The sequence below is a fragment of the Syngnathoides biaculeatus genome, chromosome 10 (genome assembly GCF_019802595.1).
Source record: "Syngnathoides biaculeatus isolate LvHL_M chromosome 10, ASM1980259v1, whole genome shotgun sequence".
NCBI lineage: Eukaryota > Metazoa > Chordata > Actinopteri > Syngnathiformes > Syngnathidae > Syngnathoides > Syngnathoides biaculeatus.
Window position 1 is genome coordinate 28,091,639 of NC_084649.1, and position 15,159 is coordinate 28,106,797.

General features: G+C 54.8%; 2 protein-coding genes across 3 annotated transcripts in view; one reads left to right on the forward strand and one right to left on the reverse strand.

Moving 5' to 3' along the window:
- Positions 1-508: 508 nt before the first annotated feature.
- LOC133507239 (E3 ubiquitin-protein ligase RNF123) overlaps positions 509-15,159 on the reverse strand; it is a 28,342-nt gene continuing 13,691 nt past the window's right edge. The window contains exons 24-40 of the mRNA XM_061832078.1: positions 14,842-14,987; positions 13,899-13,982; positions 13,723-13,830; positions 13,474-13,651; positions 13,322-13,396; positions 12,633-12,720; positions 12,478-12,565; positions 12,188-12,272; positions 11,396-11,535; positions 11,277-11,333; positions 10,878-11,009; positions 10,738-10,813; positions 10,582-10,666; positions 2,563-2,714; positions 2,386-2,480; positions 1,214-1,299; positions 509-718 (exon numbers count right to left, since the gene is read on the reverse strand). Of these exons, the coding sequence (XP_061688062.1) occupies positions 616-718; positions 1,214-1,299; positions 2,386-2,480; positions 2,563-2,714; positions 10,582-10,666; positions 10,738-10,813; positions 10,878-11,009; positions 11,277-11,333; positions 11,396-11,535; positions 12,188-12,272; positions 12,478-12,565; positions 12,633-12,720; positions 13,322-13,396; positions 13,474-13,651; positions 13,723-13,830; positions 13,899-13,982; positions 14,842-14,987 (1,778 nt within the window). The 3' untranslated portion in view covers positions 509-615. The remainder of the gene's footprint in view (positions 719-1,213; positions 1,300-2,385; positions 2,481-2,562; positions 2,715-10,581; positions 10,667-10,737; positions 10,814-10,877; positions 11,010-11,276; positions 11,334-11,395; positions 11,536-12,187; positions 12,273-12,477; positions 12,566-12,632; positions 12,721-13,321; positions 13,397-13,473; positions 13,652-13,722; positions 13,831-13,898; positions 13,983-14,841; positions 14,988-15,159) is intronic.
- On the forward strand, positions 3,431-10,525 carry amigo3 (adhesion molecule with Ig-like domain 3). 2 transcript variants are annotated; one of them, XM_061832070.1, is made up of 2 exons: positions 3,431-4,326; positions 5,485-10,525. In XM_061832070.1, exons 1-2 carry the CDS (start codon positions 4,322-4,324, stop codon positions 7,112-7,114), a joined length of 1,635 nt encoding a protein of 544 aa, XP_061688054.1. In that variant the 5' UTR covers positions 3,431-4,321; the 3' UTR covers positions 7,115-10,525. The 2 variants fall into 2 exon arrangements, with proteins under 2 accessions (XP_061688054.1, XP_061688055.1); XM_061832071.1 differs by lacking the exon at positions 3,431-4,326 and adding an exon at positions 4,891-5,127.

Consider the following 15,159-nt stretch of genomic DNA (forward strand, 5'->3'; position numbering starts at 1 on the left):
TCCAAAAAGTAACCTTCCAAATGTGTCGGAGCGGAACAGAACCTGCAGAAAATCCAAGCGGGGACGAGCAGAACATGTGCAAACTCTACACGGGCGAGGCGGGACTTGAACCCGCAACCTCACAGCTTTGATTGAAATTTCATTCTGTGTATTACACAGCAGAGTGTTTGTTACAGGAATGATTAATCATTATTGATATGCAATACCATATTGACATCTCGGGTTCTGACAGATGTTGCCAACACGCACGTACGCGCGTTGTGTAGATTGTGTTGCGGTTTTTGTCTTCATCTTCCTCATCCCGTGGTGATTTTGGGGCTTCATCGACAGGACGCCGCAGACGGACTGGTCGCCCCCCCCCCCCCCCCCCCCCCCCCGGTGTTCCCCCTTCCTTGGCAGAGGTCGCCTTACACGGACGGCCACGCGGGGGTAAACGCAAGCATTCCGGCTCGGATTTCCCGTGTGTGCGCGTTTTCGTGGCAATGTCAAAAAAATCAAAGCAAAAATCCTCCTTTGCGATGAATAATTTAATTCCATAAGAGGACACGCACACACTCCACAGCACGACTATTGGCCTGGCGCAACGCGACCGGGAGGAGCCCCCGACCGACCCCGTTAGGACGAGGCGGGGGGCTTGCGGTAGTCGTCCACCCCCGTGATGGTGGCCTTGCAGAAGAAGCAGTCCTTGTTGTTCATCAGGTGCTGGTTGATGCAAGCTCTGGTAAAAAAAAAAAAAACAAAAACAAAAACAAATAAATGTGGCAGCAGCAACAACAAGATGGCGTGTCGCGACCTCCGAGGGGCCTGGACGGCCTTTCACCGGCAATGTCGCGGTTTCCATATTCCTACTGCGCATAATTCACCATAAAGTGGGATTGAGTGGATTCTGAACTTTTTGGGGGAGTAGTCAAATAAATGTTAACTATCCTAAAATATTATCGGTTAGAAAAACAAAAAAACAAAAAACAAAAAAATCAACATATGCATTTGATTGTACATACTCATTGTACTCACTTTTTATACAGAATTTGTGTTTTGATTTGTCTTGTAAAATGACCTCATAAACAAAATGACTTGGGATTAAAAAAAAAACAAAAAACAAACCGCGGCTACCACTTTGCAGATTTCACCTACTGCGCGGCTGATCCCAACCCTTAAAGGCGTGTCGACTGTCGTGTTGCGTTCGGGTGCGTTTGCGTGCGTGTGGACTGACTTGCAGGACTTGTGCGAGCAGGGTTTAAAGATGGCCGAGATGGAGTGCGCGTAGCAGATGGGGCAAAGGTCGTCCTCGCTCGTCGGCTACAAGCACACACAAACAAGACAAACATTTCGAGGAGCGGCAAAAGTCAGTGCGAGCGAGCGAGCCAGCGCCACCAGTCTTTTCAAACGTTTCCAAATTTACGAGACGCCGCGTTGGCCGGCTCAAGTAAACACGGCCGACGCGTTTGGACGAGGAAGGAGCGGAAACGCTCGCCGGCCGCCCTTCGCCGTGTTCGTCTCCCGCCACGTGATCGGCTGAGGTGTTCGCTTCCGACCTTATATGGTCACGCAACTTTGGCGTGCGCGCGGTTCTGCCGTACAAGGTCGACCCGGACAGTCCCCAAACGTCCAATGCGGATTTTGTTTTTACAAATTGGCCCGGCTTGAGATACAAGTTGCGTTTGGTCAGCGATGGCGCTCGTATCTCAGAGCCGACGTTTCCCCGAGCCAAATGAAGAGAAAATGCGAGAAATAACGAAACGATCGGCACGCGTAAAAGAATGACGAACAGTTGCACTCCGTAATCGTTTGTTTTTTTCCTCAAAATACATAAAAGAAGTTTGAAGCGCCGAAGTCGTACGCCGGAGAAATTGTCGAGACGTCGTCCGGAGGTTTGGGGTCACGGATCAAACGGGGGCGGGCTGACCCAAAGGGGAGACGAGTCCCCCCCCTGGGGCCCGCCACGCCACGCCAGTCCTCAAGCGCCCTCATTTCAGCTGCGGCCTCGAGGCGCAACCGCCAACGTTTCCATTCACGCCGTTTCTACCACGTCGGCCGGAAAACGTCTCGTCTCGTCTCGACTCGACGGAAACGGACACTTTGACTGACTCCGGCCCGAACTTACGAAGGTGCCAGAGACGACGGCCATTTTGAAGGCCGCTTTCAAACACTTGCCCGATTCACGCAAATTCAAGACATTTTGGCGCCTTTATTTTGAAGGTCAAAGCGCTGCGACGTACGTGCTAATTACGGTTAGCAAGAAGCAAAAGAATTGTTCTCCCGTTGAATCCGCAAAAAGGTCTCATTTGGTTTGGTTTTATCAGGAAACGTCAGCTGGGGTGAATCAGCACAATCCAAACACAGGAAACGCGTACGATGCGACGAGGACGCCGCCGGCGTCCCGACCTGCGCGCTGGTCGCCGCCTGCTGCGATTCCCTGGCGAGGAAGACCAACATGCGCTCCACTTTGTTCTTCTCCTCTGCGCTGATGTAGTCGCTGTCTGCACAAGCAAAAGAGGCCACGCCTTTGTTAGCGGCTCGCGCGCTAGCAAAGATGAGCGCACGCGCGCACGCCCGACTTACACGCGTTGAGCGAGAAATGCTTGCGCTCCGAGGGGTTGACGGGAGAGGGAGGGGGCGGGGCCTCCGGCCTCCCCGGCTCGCTGAGAAGGTTCTGGATGGAGTGGAGCTGGAAGCACGGGTCCGAAAGCAGCACGCATGCCGCGCGGCACGTCCTAAAGCACGCGCACGCACACACACGCGCAGCGTCAACCAACTTCCTGTCCGACGCGAGTCCTTCCTGTAAGATGCAACCTTTTGCAAATTGGCAAAAATTGTTTTGTTTTGCACGCACATAATGAAGACATTCCAACACAAAGCTGATGAATGAAATTCCAACAAATAAAGCGACAATGTTGTAAACTTCACCAAATAGTCTTAATTTGATCAATCAGGATTATTAGAGAACACTGGGGGGGGGGGGGGGGGGGGCTGATGCTTTCTGCTTGGGACTCAAACCGCTTCCTACAACAACAAGCGCGTTTTTGTTTTTGTTTTGGTCAAATTTGAGCACTTTCAGCACTAACTCTGAGGTCTGACTCGAAAATGTTAGCTTATGTTATTATGGCGTGACTTTGTAACATGGTTGCAGCTTTTAGTGCAAATTCAAAGTTGAAAGAAGAACCTCAGCAAGGCCGAACAGGAAAGGAAGTAAAAAGACTCGATACCTCAAAGGCCGCAAGCCTTTGGAAACGTCGCCGATCGTCGTCAGACGCGAACGCTCGCAAGTTGCCGGAGAAGCGCAAAGTCCAAAAGCCAAAAAGCGCAAAGGCTGAAACGCCGAGAGTCGAAAAATGCCGGCGACGCGAGGACACGTCGCCGACATTCTGCGGGCGTACCTTCAAAATAAAAGCTTGTGGGCTTTATAACCTTTCATTCAGTCATTCTTTCGAGGGACAGGACGGGACAGGACGGGACGGGACGGGACGGGACGGGACGGGAAGCGTGCGCAATAAGGGTCGTGGTGTGTTGTGGGAGTGGCTATGCACGAGCCAGCCAATCAGTCCCGGGGGGGGGGGGTCTGCCGACACGGTTTCGCAAAGGACAATAATGGTCCAAATTTGTGCAAGCAATATTCGCATCCAGCGGGTCATTAAAAGCTGGATGCCACCTGCAGTACCGAAGTGGGGGACTGCGACCCCCGCCCCAACTTTGACCGTTAAAACAAAACACGACCGCGGTCACGCGCTCCTCCCACTTTCTGCTCGCTCGCGCTCGTCGCCGGGAAGCCACGGTGGCCATGGTAACGAGCACACGAAGATGATCGTGTCGCGCGATATGATCGCCACGTGATACGCGCCCACTCGTCGGCATCAATGTTTGACAAGAACAAAAAAAAATTGATTCAGTCTTTGCCCGCGTATTTGTGTTTGCGCGTGCGCGCAGTCTGAATGCGTGTGCACACGAGCACGAAGCTGGCGCAAAATCAACGTGGAAAACGAGACCAGGCCACGACCCAGAGGGAGAAGGAAAGAAAGAAAAAGAAAGAGAGAGAGAGAGAGAGGAGGAGGAGCCAAGGGAGGAGCCCGTCCGCCGCGCGTCCCGTCGGCCCCCCACACGAGAACAAAAAGACCGCCGACGCCACGGCTGCTCAGATCCTCTCGGCGGGGGGCGCGGCTGAGGCGGAGGAGCAAGAGCGCCAGGCGAGGAGGCGGCGGCCGGGCCGAAGAAGAGATGCCCGCCCGTCAGAAAGTATCACGCTGAGCCGCGTTAGGCGAGCGCAAAAGCTGCCTGCCCGACCGACCGACGCGCGTCTGCTGAAGATGGCGACGACCGCCCGTGGATGAGGTAAGACCAACAAACACGACAGCAGCAGCAGCGCGCGCGTGCGCGCGTGCGTGCGTGTCGAGGCTTCACAGCCAATCAAATTGAATTGCGATTGCGAGTTCGGCCGCCGCCGCCGCCGCCCCGTCCACTTCCTTTTTTTGCTTTTGAAATTGAAAACGCCTTCATTTGCAGTCATCCCGCCGCCGCTAAGTTTGCGCCCCGCCCGGACCAAAGTTCAAAAAAGAAAAGAAATCCCAACTTTGGAGTTCTTTGTACTTTGCGACGGTGCAAAACTGCCCGACGAGGTTTATCAATGGAAAACGCCGCCCATTTATGTATTCCGTTCGTCCTGGCTTGCTTCGTTTGTTTGCTTTTTTTTTTTTTTTTAATCGTCGTCATTTGTTCTTATTTGAAGCTTCCTGTTGTGTGTTGAAGGTGACACCCCCCCCCCCCCCACAGCACGATAGCGTTGGGTCTGGATTGGACGATTGATCGATGAGCAGCGCCTGGTTTTGTCCACGCGTCGCGCGCTTCCGATGAAAGCCGAAAGCCTTCTATCGTGGTCTCGTCAGAACCGAGACTCACCATCTTGGAGTCCCTCCGCTGCTTTTAGCAAACCCCATCCGGGCCATAAAGCCCCGACGGGTGGAGGCCTGCAGGGATGCTTGACTTTCTCCAACTTTCTTCCGTCATCTCCGGAGCTCAGCCGCAGTGATCTTTGGGTTCTTCTCTTCTCTTCTGTTCTGTTCTGTTCTCGGCTGCCGGACGGATTACGGAGGCCGCTGCGCTCTTAGGAACATTCAGCACAGCAGAATTGTTGCGGTAACCTTGGCCATAGACGCGGTTTGCCAGAATTCTCCCTCGGAGCTCTTCAGGCAGTTCCGTGGACCTCGTTTCTCATTTGTTCTGACGTTCAGGTGTGCGGCTTTTCCTAATCAGTCCGCTGGGCTCCAACGAAATGTTCAACTGCAAAGGCTCCGAGGACGAATAAAGGCCGTGTGATATTTCTGCTTTTTGGTTTTCATAACTCCGGTCCCGATGCCTTCTGTCCCCATTGTATGCGTTTGCGTAATTCAAGGACGCGCGAAAGTGTTTCTTGGTGCACTCGTGCACGTCACTTGTCTCTTATCTCATCTGCGTTTGTATTTCTTTGTTTTGTTTCTCTGTCGTCGTGCGCAGACGCGGCGACGAGATTTGCGGCACCTACGCCGGCGTTCCAGATGGACGACGCGTCGTACGCCGGCTGAGGGACGCTTTTGCCTCCACGCGAGCCACGAGGAGCGTTCCGACCGGGTTCTACTGGTTTGCGTCGGAGCGCGAGCGACGCGAAAAGCGCTCTCCCGGTGAGAGGAAGCGGACGAGCGCAAGCTACGCGATGCGGGCACCGCTTCAGGGTGCGGCTCCCTGGACTTGCGCGCTGGTCCTGCTGGGCTGCCTCCAGCGGATCCGGTCCCTCCGGGCCGGCAACTCCACCCGCGAGGGCGGCTGCCTGCGCGCGGCCGACATCCTGAGCTGCGCCGGGCTGGGCCTGGACCGGGTCCCGGAAGACGTGCCGGCTCACGCCGTGACTTTGGACCTGAGCCACAACCGTCTGGCGGCGCTGCGGGGCCGCAGCTTCCAAGGGCTGGCGCATCTGCGCACCGTACGTTTGGCGCACAACCGACTGAGCGGCATTCGGCCGGCCGCTTTCCGGAACTCCTCGGGGGCGCTGCTGCGACACCTGGACTTGTCATCCAACAGGTTGCGGGCCGTGGAGGGGGCCTACTTCCGGGACCTTCCGGGTCTGGAGGAGCTGCTGCTCTACGACAACCTGCTGGTGAGGGTGGAGAGCGACGCCCTGGCCGGACTGAGGAGCCTCCGCAGACTCTACCTCAGCCACAACCGACTCCAGGATTTTCCCTTCTCGTCCGTCCGGGAGCACAGTCGGCTGGTTTTGCTGGACCTGTCCTCCAACGGCCTCCTCCGGCTGCCGCTGGAGAACCTCACCGGCCTCCCGGGTAGACTCCAGCAGGGACTCTACCTTCACGCCAACCCGCTGGTGTGCGACTGCGCCACGTACCGCATGTTCCGCCTGTGGGAGCTTCGCGGCTACGCGGCGGTCGCGGACTTCCGGCAGAACTACACCTGCCTGATGTACGGGGTGCGTGGACTCGCTGCGCGTTTCCTGCCCGACTTCCCCCAAGCGTGCAACACCACCGCCGTGACGCCGCAGTCTGGGGGCGTGTCGGTGAACGCGGGGCGCCCGGCGCTGCTCCACTGCAGCACCGCGCTGACCGGGAAGCACGTCACGTTCTTCTGGCTCTCCCCACACCGGGAGTACGTGGCGCCGCCCGGCAACAACGGGTCGCTGAAGGTGTTCGCCAACGGGAGTCTGGAGATCCCGGCGGCCCGAGCGGAGGACTCCGGAGTCTACCGGTGCGTGGCCCTCGATCCGGTCGGAAGGCGGAACGAGACGCAGGAAGTGCGGGTGACTGTGGTGACGCGGCACCACGGCAAAAATCACGAGTCCTTCAACACCGGGTTGACGACCCTGCTGGGCTGCGCGGTCAGCCTGATGCTGGTCCTCGTGTACTTGTACCTGACACCCTGCCGCTGCCCACCCCGCGACGAGGCCGGACCGGAGAGCGTCCTCGGCCCCTCCCCGCCCCCCGCCGAGGGCCCGGACCACAGGGTCGGCGCCAACAAGCACGTGGTCTTCCGGGAGCCAATCAAAGAGCAGCACAACGGGCACGCGTGGCCGCCGTCGCCTCCGGAGGCCGATGTGCGGCGGGACGGCGCCTTCCCGCACGCGGCCCTCGTGTTGCCATAGCGACGGCACCCCGAGAAGTCTCGTCTCCTCGGGCCCCGAACCTTTGCCTTTGCCTTCAAAGTGACTTTTTGTCAGCCACGAACCAACCGCACCACACCGTGCCGGGACGGACGACCAAAGTTGGCTGACGAGCGACTTGGGGCTCGCCGTCGCAAAGCAAAACCTTGAAAGCGCGCCTGTACCTTTAAGAGCGTTTGCTGTAGATGCCGCCAGCGTAACCATTAGCACGGCTCAAAATAGAAAGTCGTGATGTTGGCTTTTGATTGTGGAGCAGAACAACACGGATAAAAACCGGGGAGCACTTTGGCTGTACGGGCTGCATCGTCCCTGCACTACCTCCTCTTACAGTCTCGCTCGCTCGCTCGCTCGCTCGCTTGCTCTGTGCCTAATAAAGTGCTTCTACCTGACAGCCTGCCTCATTATTTCACTAGCTTAGCACAGCTTAGGTTCGAGACTTTCAGCAGGGTGGAATTGGTGAGGTTCAGAATGTGAATGAAAATCATCTTTCTTGACCCAGTTTGTCAAAAACATGCAAAGAAATCCGTTGATGACGGCACGGATCGGCGCCGACGACATTAGCAGCTCCACGGTGAACTTTCCTGCCGCTAACTTGAGGTCCGGCCTTCAATACGCCCCCCCCCAGGTGTGGCGTCAGCGAACCTATCAGGAGCTGTGACCGCGTCGTCTGGGCTTGCCCGCCGTGGATGTGGAGGCGAAACGTTGGACCTCAACGGAAATCAAATTCAAATCTCCCTCTGGCCAATGTGCCATTTGACAAAATGTAATCATTTTGGTGATCCCGAGTGACCCGAAACAGGACAGCTTTAGTCTGATTTGACAAAAAAACAAGGCCCTTTCCTTTTGCTGCTATTTTTGTCTGCTTGTACTTTGAGCTTTCTCTCATCAAATATGCGACTTGGAAACATCGACGATGACGCGCGGCTCTCGGGCGGCTTTGGCGGTCATCTGAGGCCAGCGCCCCCATTTTCTGCAGTATTTCTCCAGCTTTTTGCATTCCTTTTTCCACTCAAGATCGCTCTGACGACCGCTGTCTTTTGAGCGCGAGTTTGTCAGCCCGGATCGGGAAGTCCCGCAGGATCTCGGCACGGCTGTCCTCAATAACCTCGCGCTCCGTATTACGTTTGAAAGTATATCGAGGTTCCGGCGCACTCCTCCCGCCTTCATTGTACCGGCCAAGCCGCCGTCTCCGGGGTCCCGTCCGGCGCGGGAGACGCCGGACTCTGCCGATCTTGTGCTTGGGCTTCTCTCCGTCTTCCTCGTGCAATTCTATTGTATACGCACGCGGACGCGCGGTTCAAATCAGACTCAAGCGCTCCGGTTTCAGGTCACTCGGGATCACCAAAAGGATTTCGGTTTGTTAATACGTCTCGAATTTCTTCCACAGTCCGGGTCAGAACGGAAGGCGGACCCGCCAAGTGGACTTCTGAGAGAGGCAACGCGACCACTTGCAGCCTATTAACCATTCGACCTGAAAGCTTTTGCTTCTTAATCAATAAATGATCTCATCTCCCTCAGCGTTGCCTTCGCAAGAGCGCTTGTCCCCCTGACTCGGGTCGCTTTCGGGCGTGGCCCAGCCCAGCCCGACTTTGGGCAAGAGGGGCTGTAGACCCTCAAATGGTGGCCAAATACCTCCGTCAAGAAAGAAGAGCAGAGGGCAAAATCGATCGGCTATCGATCGGGCGCTTCGACGGGAGGTCGACTCGTTCGTCGGCAGCGGGCGAGGAGGTTTCGGATTTCGGGACGGGCTACGTCCTGAAATGAGATCCTGCCCACAGAGTGCAAATCAATAACGGGACCGAGAAAAAAAGCGCCGTAGTCATCCATTTCTTTTCTGGCCCTCAGGTGTACGCTTCTTTGCATTTTCCGCTAATAAAGCACAAAAATCACACACTAGGAGGCGTGGCAATTTCCACGAGGGACCCGCTCGCTAATCCTAAATCGAGGGTTCATCCCTCACCCGAGACGAAGGCCTCGCTTCTTCACGTCCACAAGAATGTTTGTTTTGACGGTAGAAAAAGGCGCTGAGCGCAAGGCCCATCCCGACACACTTTTCATTGGTTGCGACATCGATGTGCCAAAATGTCAAGCAGTGAGAAGCGGCTCCCGTCTCAAAGACGAGCTTCAAAAGCAGCAACGTGACACACACGAGCGGTTCTGCTGCTCTTCTCGCCAGTAATCTTTCCACTTGTGAGTAATTGTCACGTTCGAACTTTGCCCCGTGCGAGCTGACTGGTGCAAAAGTTTGACTGAAACTTGTTCAAGTTCTATTGCTGAAGTCAAAATCCCGACGTTTCTTGAGCACATTTTCACTTAAGGGCCGCTTTTGTTTTCCCACACAGCAAAGATTCATTTCAAACTCGCACGTTTACAAAGTCTCCTTTTTAAAAAAAAAAGTGCACGCATACCAAACAGATACGCGGAAATACGCGCGTAGCCGACCGGACGGATGCGAGGCCCCGAGGAATCCGTATCAGGATCAATAAGAATCTGCCGTGACGGGATGGCGCAATGAAAATTTCTTGATGGACTTCGATCGGGCCAAAGAGGAGCTCGGACGCCAGGAATGGCCGCCAGCTACGCGTGCGCGTGCATGAAAAAGCAGCAGCAGCAGCAGCAGCAGCGGCGGCGGCATTACTTCTGCATTTTTTTTCCCCCCACTCTCGCGCAACGCAAAGCGACACTTTTGCTATTGGGATTCAATATAGAGGCGACTCGTGTGGCAAAGAGAAGCGTCCAGAAATGCCACTCGAGACTTGACAGACGCAATCATTTCCTGGCTTTCCCGCTCTCAGGTCTGCAAAAATGGAAAGAAACCACCTGCAGGACAAGAGCGCGGATGGCCTCATCTAGCGTCAGCACTTCCACGGGACCGACTTTATCCACACCGTCACGTTCACTTTCATAAACAAAGAGCGACGGCTGCCAGGCCCACTTAAAGCCAACGAGGGTTCAGCGTCTTGCCCGAGGACACTTGGGTGGAATTCCAAACAGGGTGACTTGCGACCGCCCGTGGGCGTCACATCAGCTTTTTCCATCGTTGAGTGAAAAGGGAAGACGCTGATGTCAGCAGGCTGCAACGCTTACGCTTCAGCGCTAATGTTGCCGTAATTCAATTTCCCGCGCGCCGCATCACGTTGAGGCGCCACGGCAACAGCAAACGCACGCGCTCTGTTTTGCGTGCCTTGCGCTCTCTCCCCAACGGCGAAGGCACATTATGAAGGAACGCAGCGGCCGCCGTTAGCGTGAGTAGGATTTGCCCACGGCGACGCCCGTAAAGGGGGTCGGCGGCATTGGCGCTTGGCGACAGTCGCGCGCGCGCGCGCACTGACGCAAAAGCCACACGCTGGACTTTTACATACGATGCTACGTACACACACACACACACACACACACACACACACACAGAGAAGAAAAAAAAAAAAAAAGAAGCCGACTCCCTCACTCACCCCTGCCGGTCGCCGTCCACGAGAACTCGAACAAGGATGCCGGTGACGGCCACCAGGATGGGATAGTGGTCCACGCTCTCCAGACCTCAAAACACGCCACCACAGCAACAACGTCAATACGCTCGCGGCACGCTCGGGAAAAACGTGCGCGTGTACCTGGCAGTCGCAAGTTGACGACGCGGTCAAAGAGGTTCTTCTCGGCCGTCACCCGGTTTAACACCTGGTTCAGCAGCTGCGGCAGACGAGCACAAGCGGAAGGTCAAGTCGACCCGGACCCGGTCCACGTCGGGGCCCACCTGAGCCAGGCGGCGCAGCAGCAGCTCGGCGGACGGGCGAGACCAGTCCAGAAAGATCTCGGGAACCAGCGTGACCGTCATCTCCAGAACCCTCAGCAGGCTGACCGACAGGTCGAAACAGGTGGCGCACACCTGCAACGCGACGGAATCCGCGCGACGGGCCGTGAAACGACACCAGAGTGGCCCACTTCCAAAATTCTTTTCCTCACTTGAACGTTTTGACATCATCAGACAAATGAAAAATGTCAGATAAATTCAAGCCAAACAAATGTAGCAAGCCCAATTCTTTGCGGCAAATGACAAATCGCGGCTGGATTTCAACTGAAAGAAAGCCGACGACCTCCCGAATTTCGGTCGTCTCGGGCAACAAAACGAGTCGGCGTCGCACGGCGCGCTCACCTTCAGCTGACGCGTGTCCACAAAGTTCCTCTCAGGACGCTCCGCCGCCTGTTGGATCTGCGGGAAGGCGGACCTGACGTAAGGCGGGCGCCCGTCCGCCGGGTCAAAGCGGGCCCTACCTCTTGAATCATGCCGATGAACTCGGAGAAGGCCCAGTTGAGCTGGTTGAGGACGCTGTTGAGGAAGGCGGCGGCCATGTCCTTGTCCGCGCTCAGCAGGCGGGCCATGTGCCTCTGCAGCAGCAGCGACGGGCACGGCTCTGCGGAACCAGCGCCCAACGGGTCACGGCGCGCAAAACTCAACGTGACGGAGCTTTGTCGTGACCTCACGACTGAAAAGGTCAAATCACGACGACGGGGGGAAGCAAACGCCTTCACCGGATCAAAAAGAATCCAAACTAAAGGTTTTTTTGTTTTGTTTTGTTTTTTTTAAAAGAGGTGATCCTGGAAACTCAAAAGTCAAATAAGCACAGGAGTTTGATTTTAAAATTCAATAAAAGGAGGCTCGGAAAGGAGAATACAAGTACCACCCGGAAACCCAATGGAAAATGACAAATAAAATGAAATCAGATACTATATTATATACATATCATTTGTTCACGAATATGAATGGAAAAATCAAAACAGGATGGGAACAAAAAAAAACGCCGTGAAAATCAAATCAAAGGAAAACAACAACGTTGAAAGTCGAATGGAAGTTATCAGGATTAATTGGCGGAGGACGCCAAGAAAAGGAAACTACAAACCACAAAGCTAAAACAAAACAAACTTACTCTGTAAACTAGCAAGAGACAAATCCCCTTCGTGAATGAGCACAACAAAGAAAAAGAAAAAGAAAAGACGAGTGAGCATGCGGGACAGCGTGACAGGAGCCAATCAAAACAAGCGGCCAGCCCGAGTCCCTCCACTTACTCTGGAGGCTGGGCAGGCTGGCGTCCTCGGGTTTGGTCTTCAGGAGGTGAGGCAGGCGCGTGTACCTGTAGCCAAAACCGCAGCCCTGCAACACAACATCACATCATCCGAGGGACAGCAAGTGATGCATTTCCACGTTAGCGGTCCCAAAATGCCGCCTGATTTACAACAAACGCCCACGCCGGATACCGTCCGGCGAAGCGATTCGACGCCCTTCCGCTCGAGAGGGGCAGAGGGGGCGACCGAACCGAACTGAGGCGCCGAGCCAACGGTTGGAAATGGACCCTCACCCGCCACAGCCGGACCAGGATCCAGTTGGTCTGAGCCCAGGGTCTCTGCTCGTAGGGTGCCAGCAGGTTCCTCATCATGGCCACGCGTCTGAAAACGCCAGCCCGCGTCAGTCGGTGCGACCGACGCCGGGCGAGCGCGGGTCGGCGCTACTCACTGGTCCTCGGGGATCCTCTCCACCGCCCTGAGGGATTGTGGGTAGCAGACGTAGCTGGCCAGCGCCTGCATCAGAGCATCTTTGATATCTACGGACGAGAGCGGCGCGCCAGCGGCGATCAGCGCCAGCCACGAGGGGTCCGCCGTTCGTCGCTCCGTCCGCCGAGAAAAGGAGCGACGCGGTTTACGGCGGCGACCCGTCGCCAATTAGTCCCTCTTTGTCCCGTGCTTTTCAAATGACGTTTTTGTATGTTTCGCGTCTCTTCTTAGATCTGTCTTGCATTCTTGGAGCATCAACTCACTTTGTAATGCTGAAGCCCAGGGGAAATATTAAAAAGGTGACTTTGCTGCCATCTCGTGCCAACTTGAGGCCCATAAACTAAGTTGAGTCAAGCCATAGCTTTGTCTAAACGTGAAAAAAAAGTGCTTGGACGCAAGTATTTTCATGGGGGGTGCGCGCAACGATGCTTACAATGAGCCCGTTCAAAATTTCAGTCAGAAGTTGCTTCGCTTCGCGACAACATTTTGTCCACTTGGGGTGACGACGCGCAGCAGTCTGCCAAAGACAGTCGGGTCAGGTTAGCTCACCGTTTCCAGCAAGTACCCCGCCTTTTACCGTTTGGGACGGGCTAACCGACGAGTCGAGCAAGCTCAAGATGGAATTTGAATGTTTGCGTGTGCGTGCGCGACCTGTCCCGACGATCCGTGGATCCGCAAAGTGTTTGGCGAGAATGGCCGCCAGCTGAGTCAACGTTTCCTCGTAGCCTGCGGGGGCAACGACAAGCCTCGTTGCTGTCGTCGTTGCCGTACGTTGACAGGAAGGGACGCGGCGGCGGCGGCACCTGGCAGCTGCTCCATGTTGCTGGCGGGACTGAAGTAGTTCTTGAGCGCGTTGTAGGCGTACATGGCCACGTTGAGGTAAAACTCGGGCATGAAGGCGAACAGCGAGCCTGTGCGGTCGCCGTGCTCGATGGTGCGCACGCACACGCACAGCAGCCAGTACACGTCCAACATCTTCTCCTACGGGTGACCGCACACAAGCGCCGTCACATGCTAACGCACACAACCTTTGACCCTGACACACACGCGACCTTGGAGTAGATGGTGGCGTTAATCCAGGCTAGCCTCCTGCTCAGATGGTTCAACTTCTCGGCAAAAACCTTCCGACTCTTGTGGAGCTCCTCCAGGATGTCGGGCCTCTGCGGCCGCAACGCAAAGACGGACGAGCCGTGAAAGTCGGAACGGGCGCGAGAGGCATACGACTCACCCTGGCCGGACATCGCGCCATCTTCTCGTCCGTGTCTTTGAGCGCCGCCGCGTACTCGTGAACGTCGTCCGCCACCGCCACCATCTGCGCACAGTTGCAGCGTTGAAAAGCGACTGGACTTTTTGGAACCGGAACAACTTTGCTTCTTTAGTCCAAACGAGACACATCTGTTGGCTTAGGGGCGCCGGGCGTCAATGAACACGTCTTCTTCTACGAGTTGGCAGAGGGCCCAATGAAGGTCAAAAAGGGAAGAGACCACGACGTCGATACACAAATTTTTTTGTAACCTTAATTCGCTTTTGAGGCGGCGCTGTGAACGTCCATCCCTCCACTTTCAATTTTCAACTTCGGGCGAGAGGCGGAGCCCACCCCGAACCGGTCACCGGGCACACGGAGACAAAGAACCCTTCTGACATACGGGCAGTTTTGGGTCTTCAATGAAGGGCCAATTTTTTGATATTAAACCTAAAATGTCCAACTGTTTCCTTTCATATCCCGTCGAACAAACTTTGTTCATTCGTACGGTTGGAAAGCCAAAATATCCGCAAGTCTTGCTTCAGCCTTGTTGGCTTTTAAATTTTTTTTTTTTTTTTTTAAGATTTTTGTGACAGGTATCAATCATGTCACCTTTACACGGCCATGATAATCAATACATTTTTATCATAGAAATTTTAAATTGGCCCATCAAAACATGCTGGGATTTTATTGTCATCAAAAAAAAATTTGATTATACCCAAGAAAGTTGATGCAAATTTGAAAGCTTATCAGCAGAAATGAAGCAAATTCCAAAAGAGGACAACAACAACAACAAAAAACTGTATTTTAAATCTCACCATCATTTTTTTTTTTTTGTTGGGCTTCACTAAAATCATGAAAGCTGACTTCCCGTCAGGTCAAAAAAAAAAAACGCAAAACCTCCAATGACCAAAAAGGATGAGCGCACCTTCCCCAGCTGCTGATGCACGCTGAGGTTGTACATCATGACGATCCCGTCGGTGATCTCCAGAAGCGATTTGTCGGCCACGGGCTGATCCGACTCCTCGGCGGGTCGCCCCAGCAACAGGCCGTCGTTGCCGTGGCTACCTTCGACTTGAAGCAAAAACACAAAAGGAATGAGGAGAGCCACGCTTTTTTTTTTTTTTTTGCAAGTCATCTTTTTCACACATTCACTTCCTGTCTAGAAAGGAAGTCGAGAGAAGCCCTCTGCCTAGTTGCCAATTTTCCTGGAAGCTAAGCTCAGCTCGGACCTCACAAAGCCATT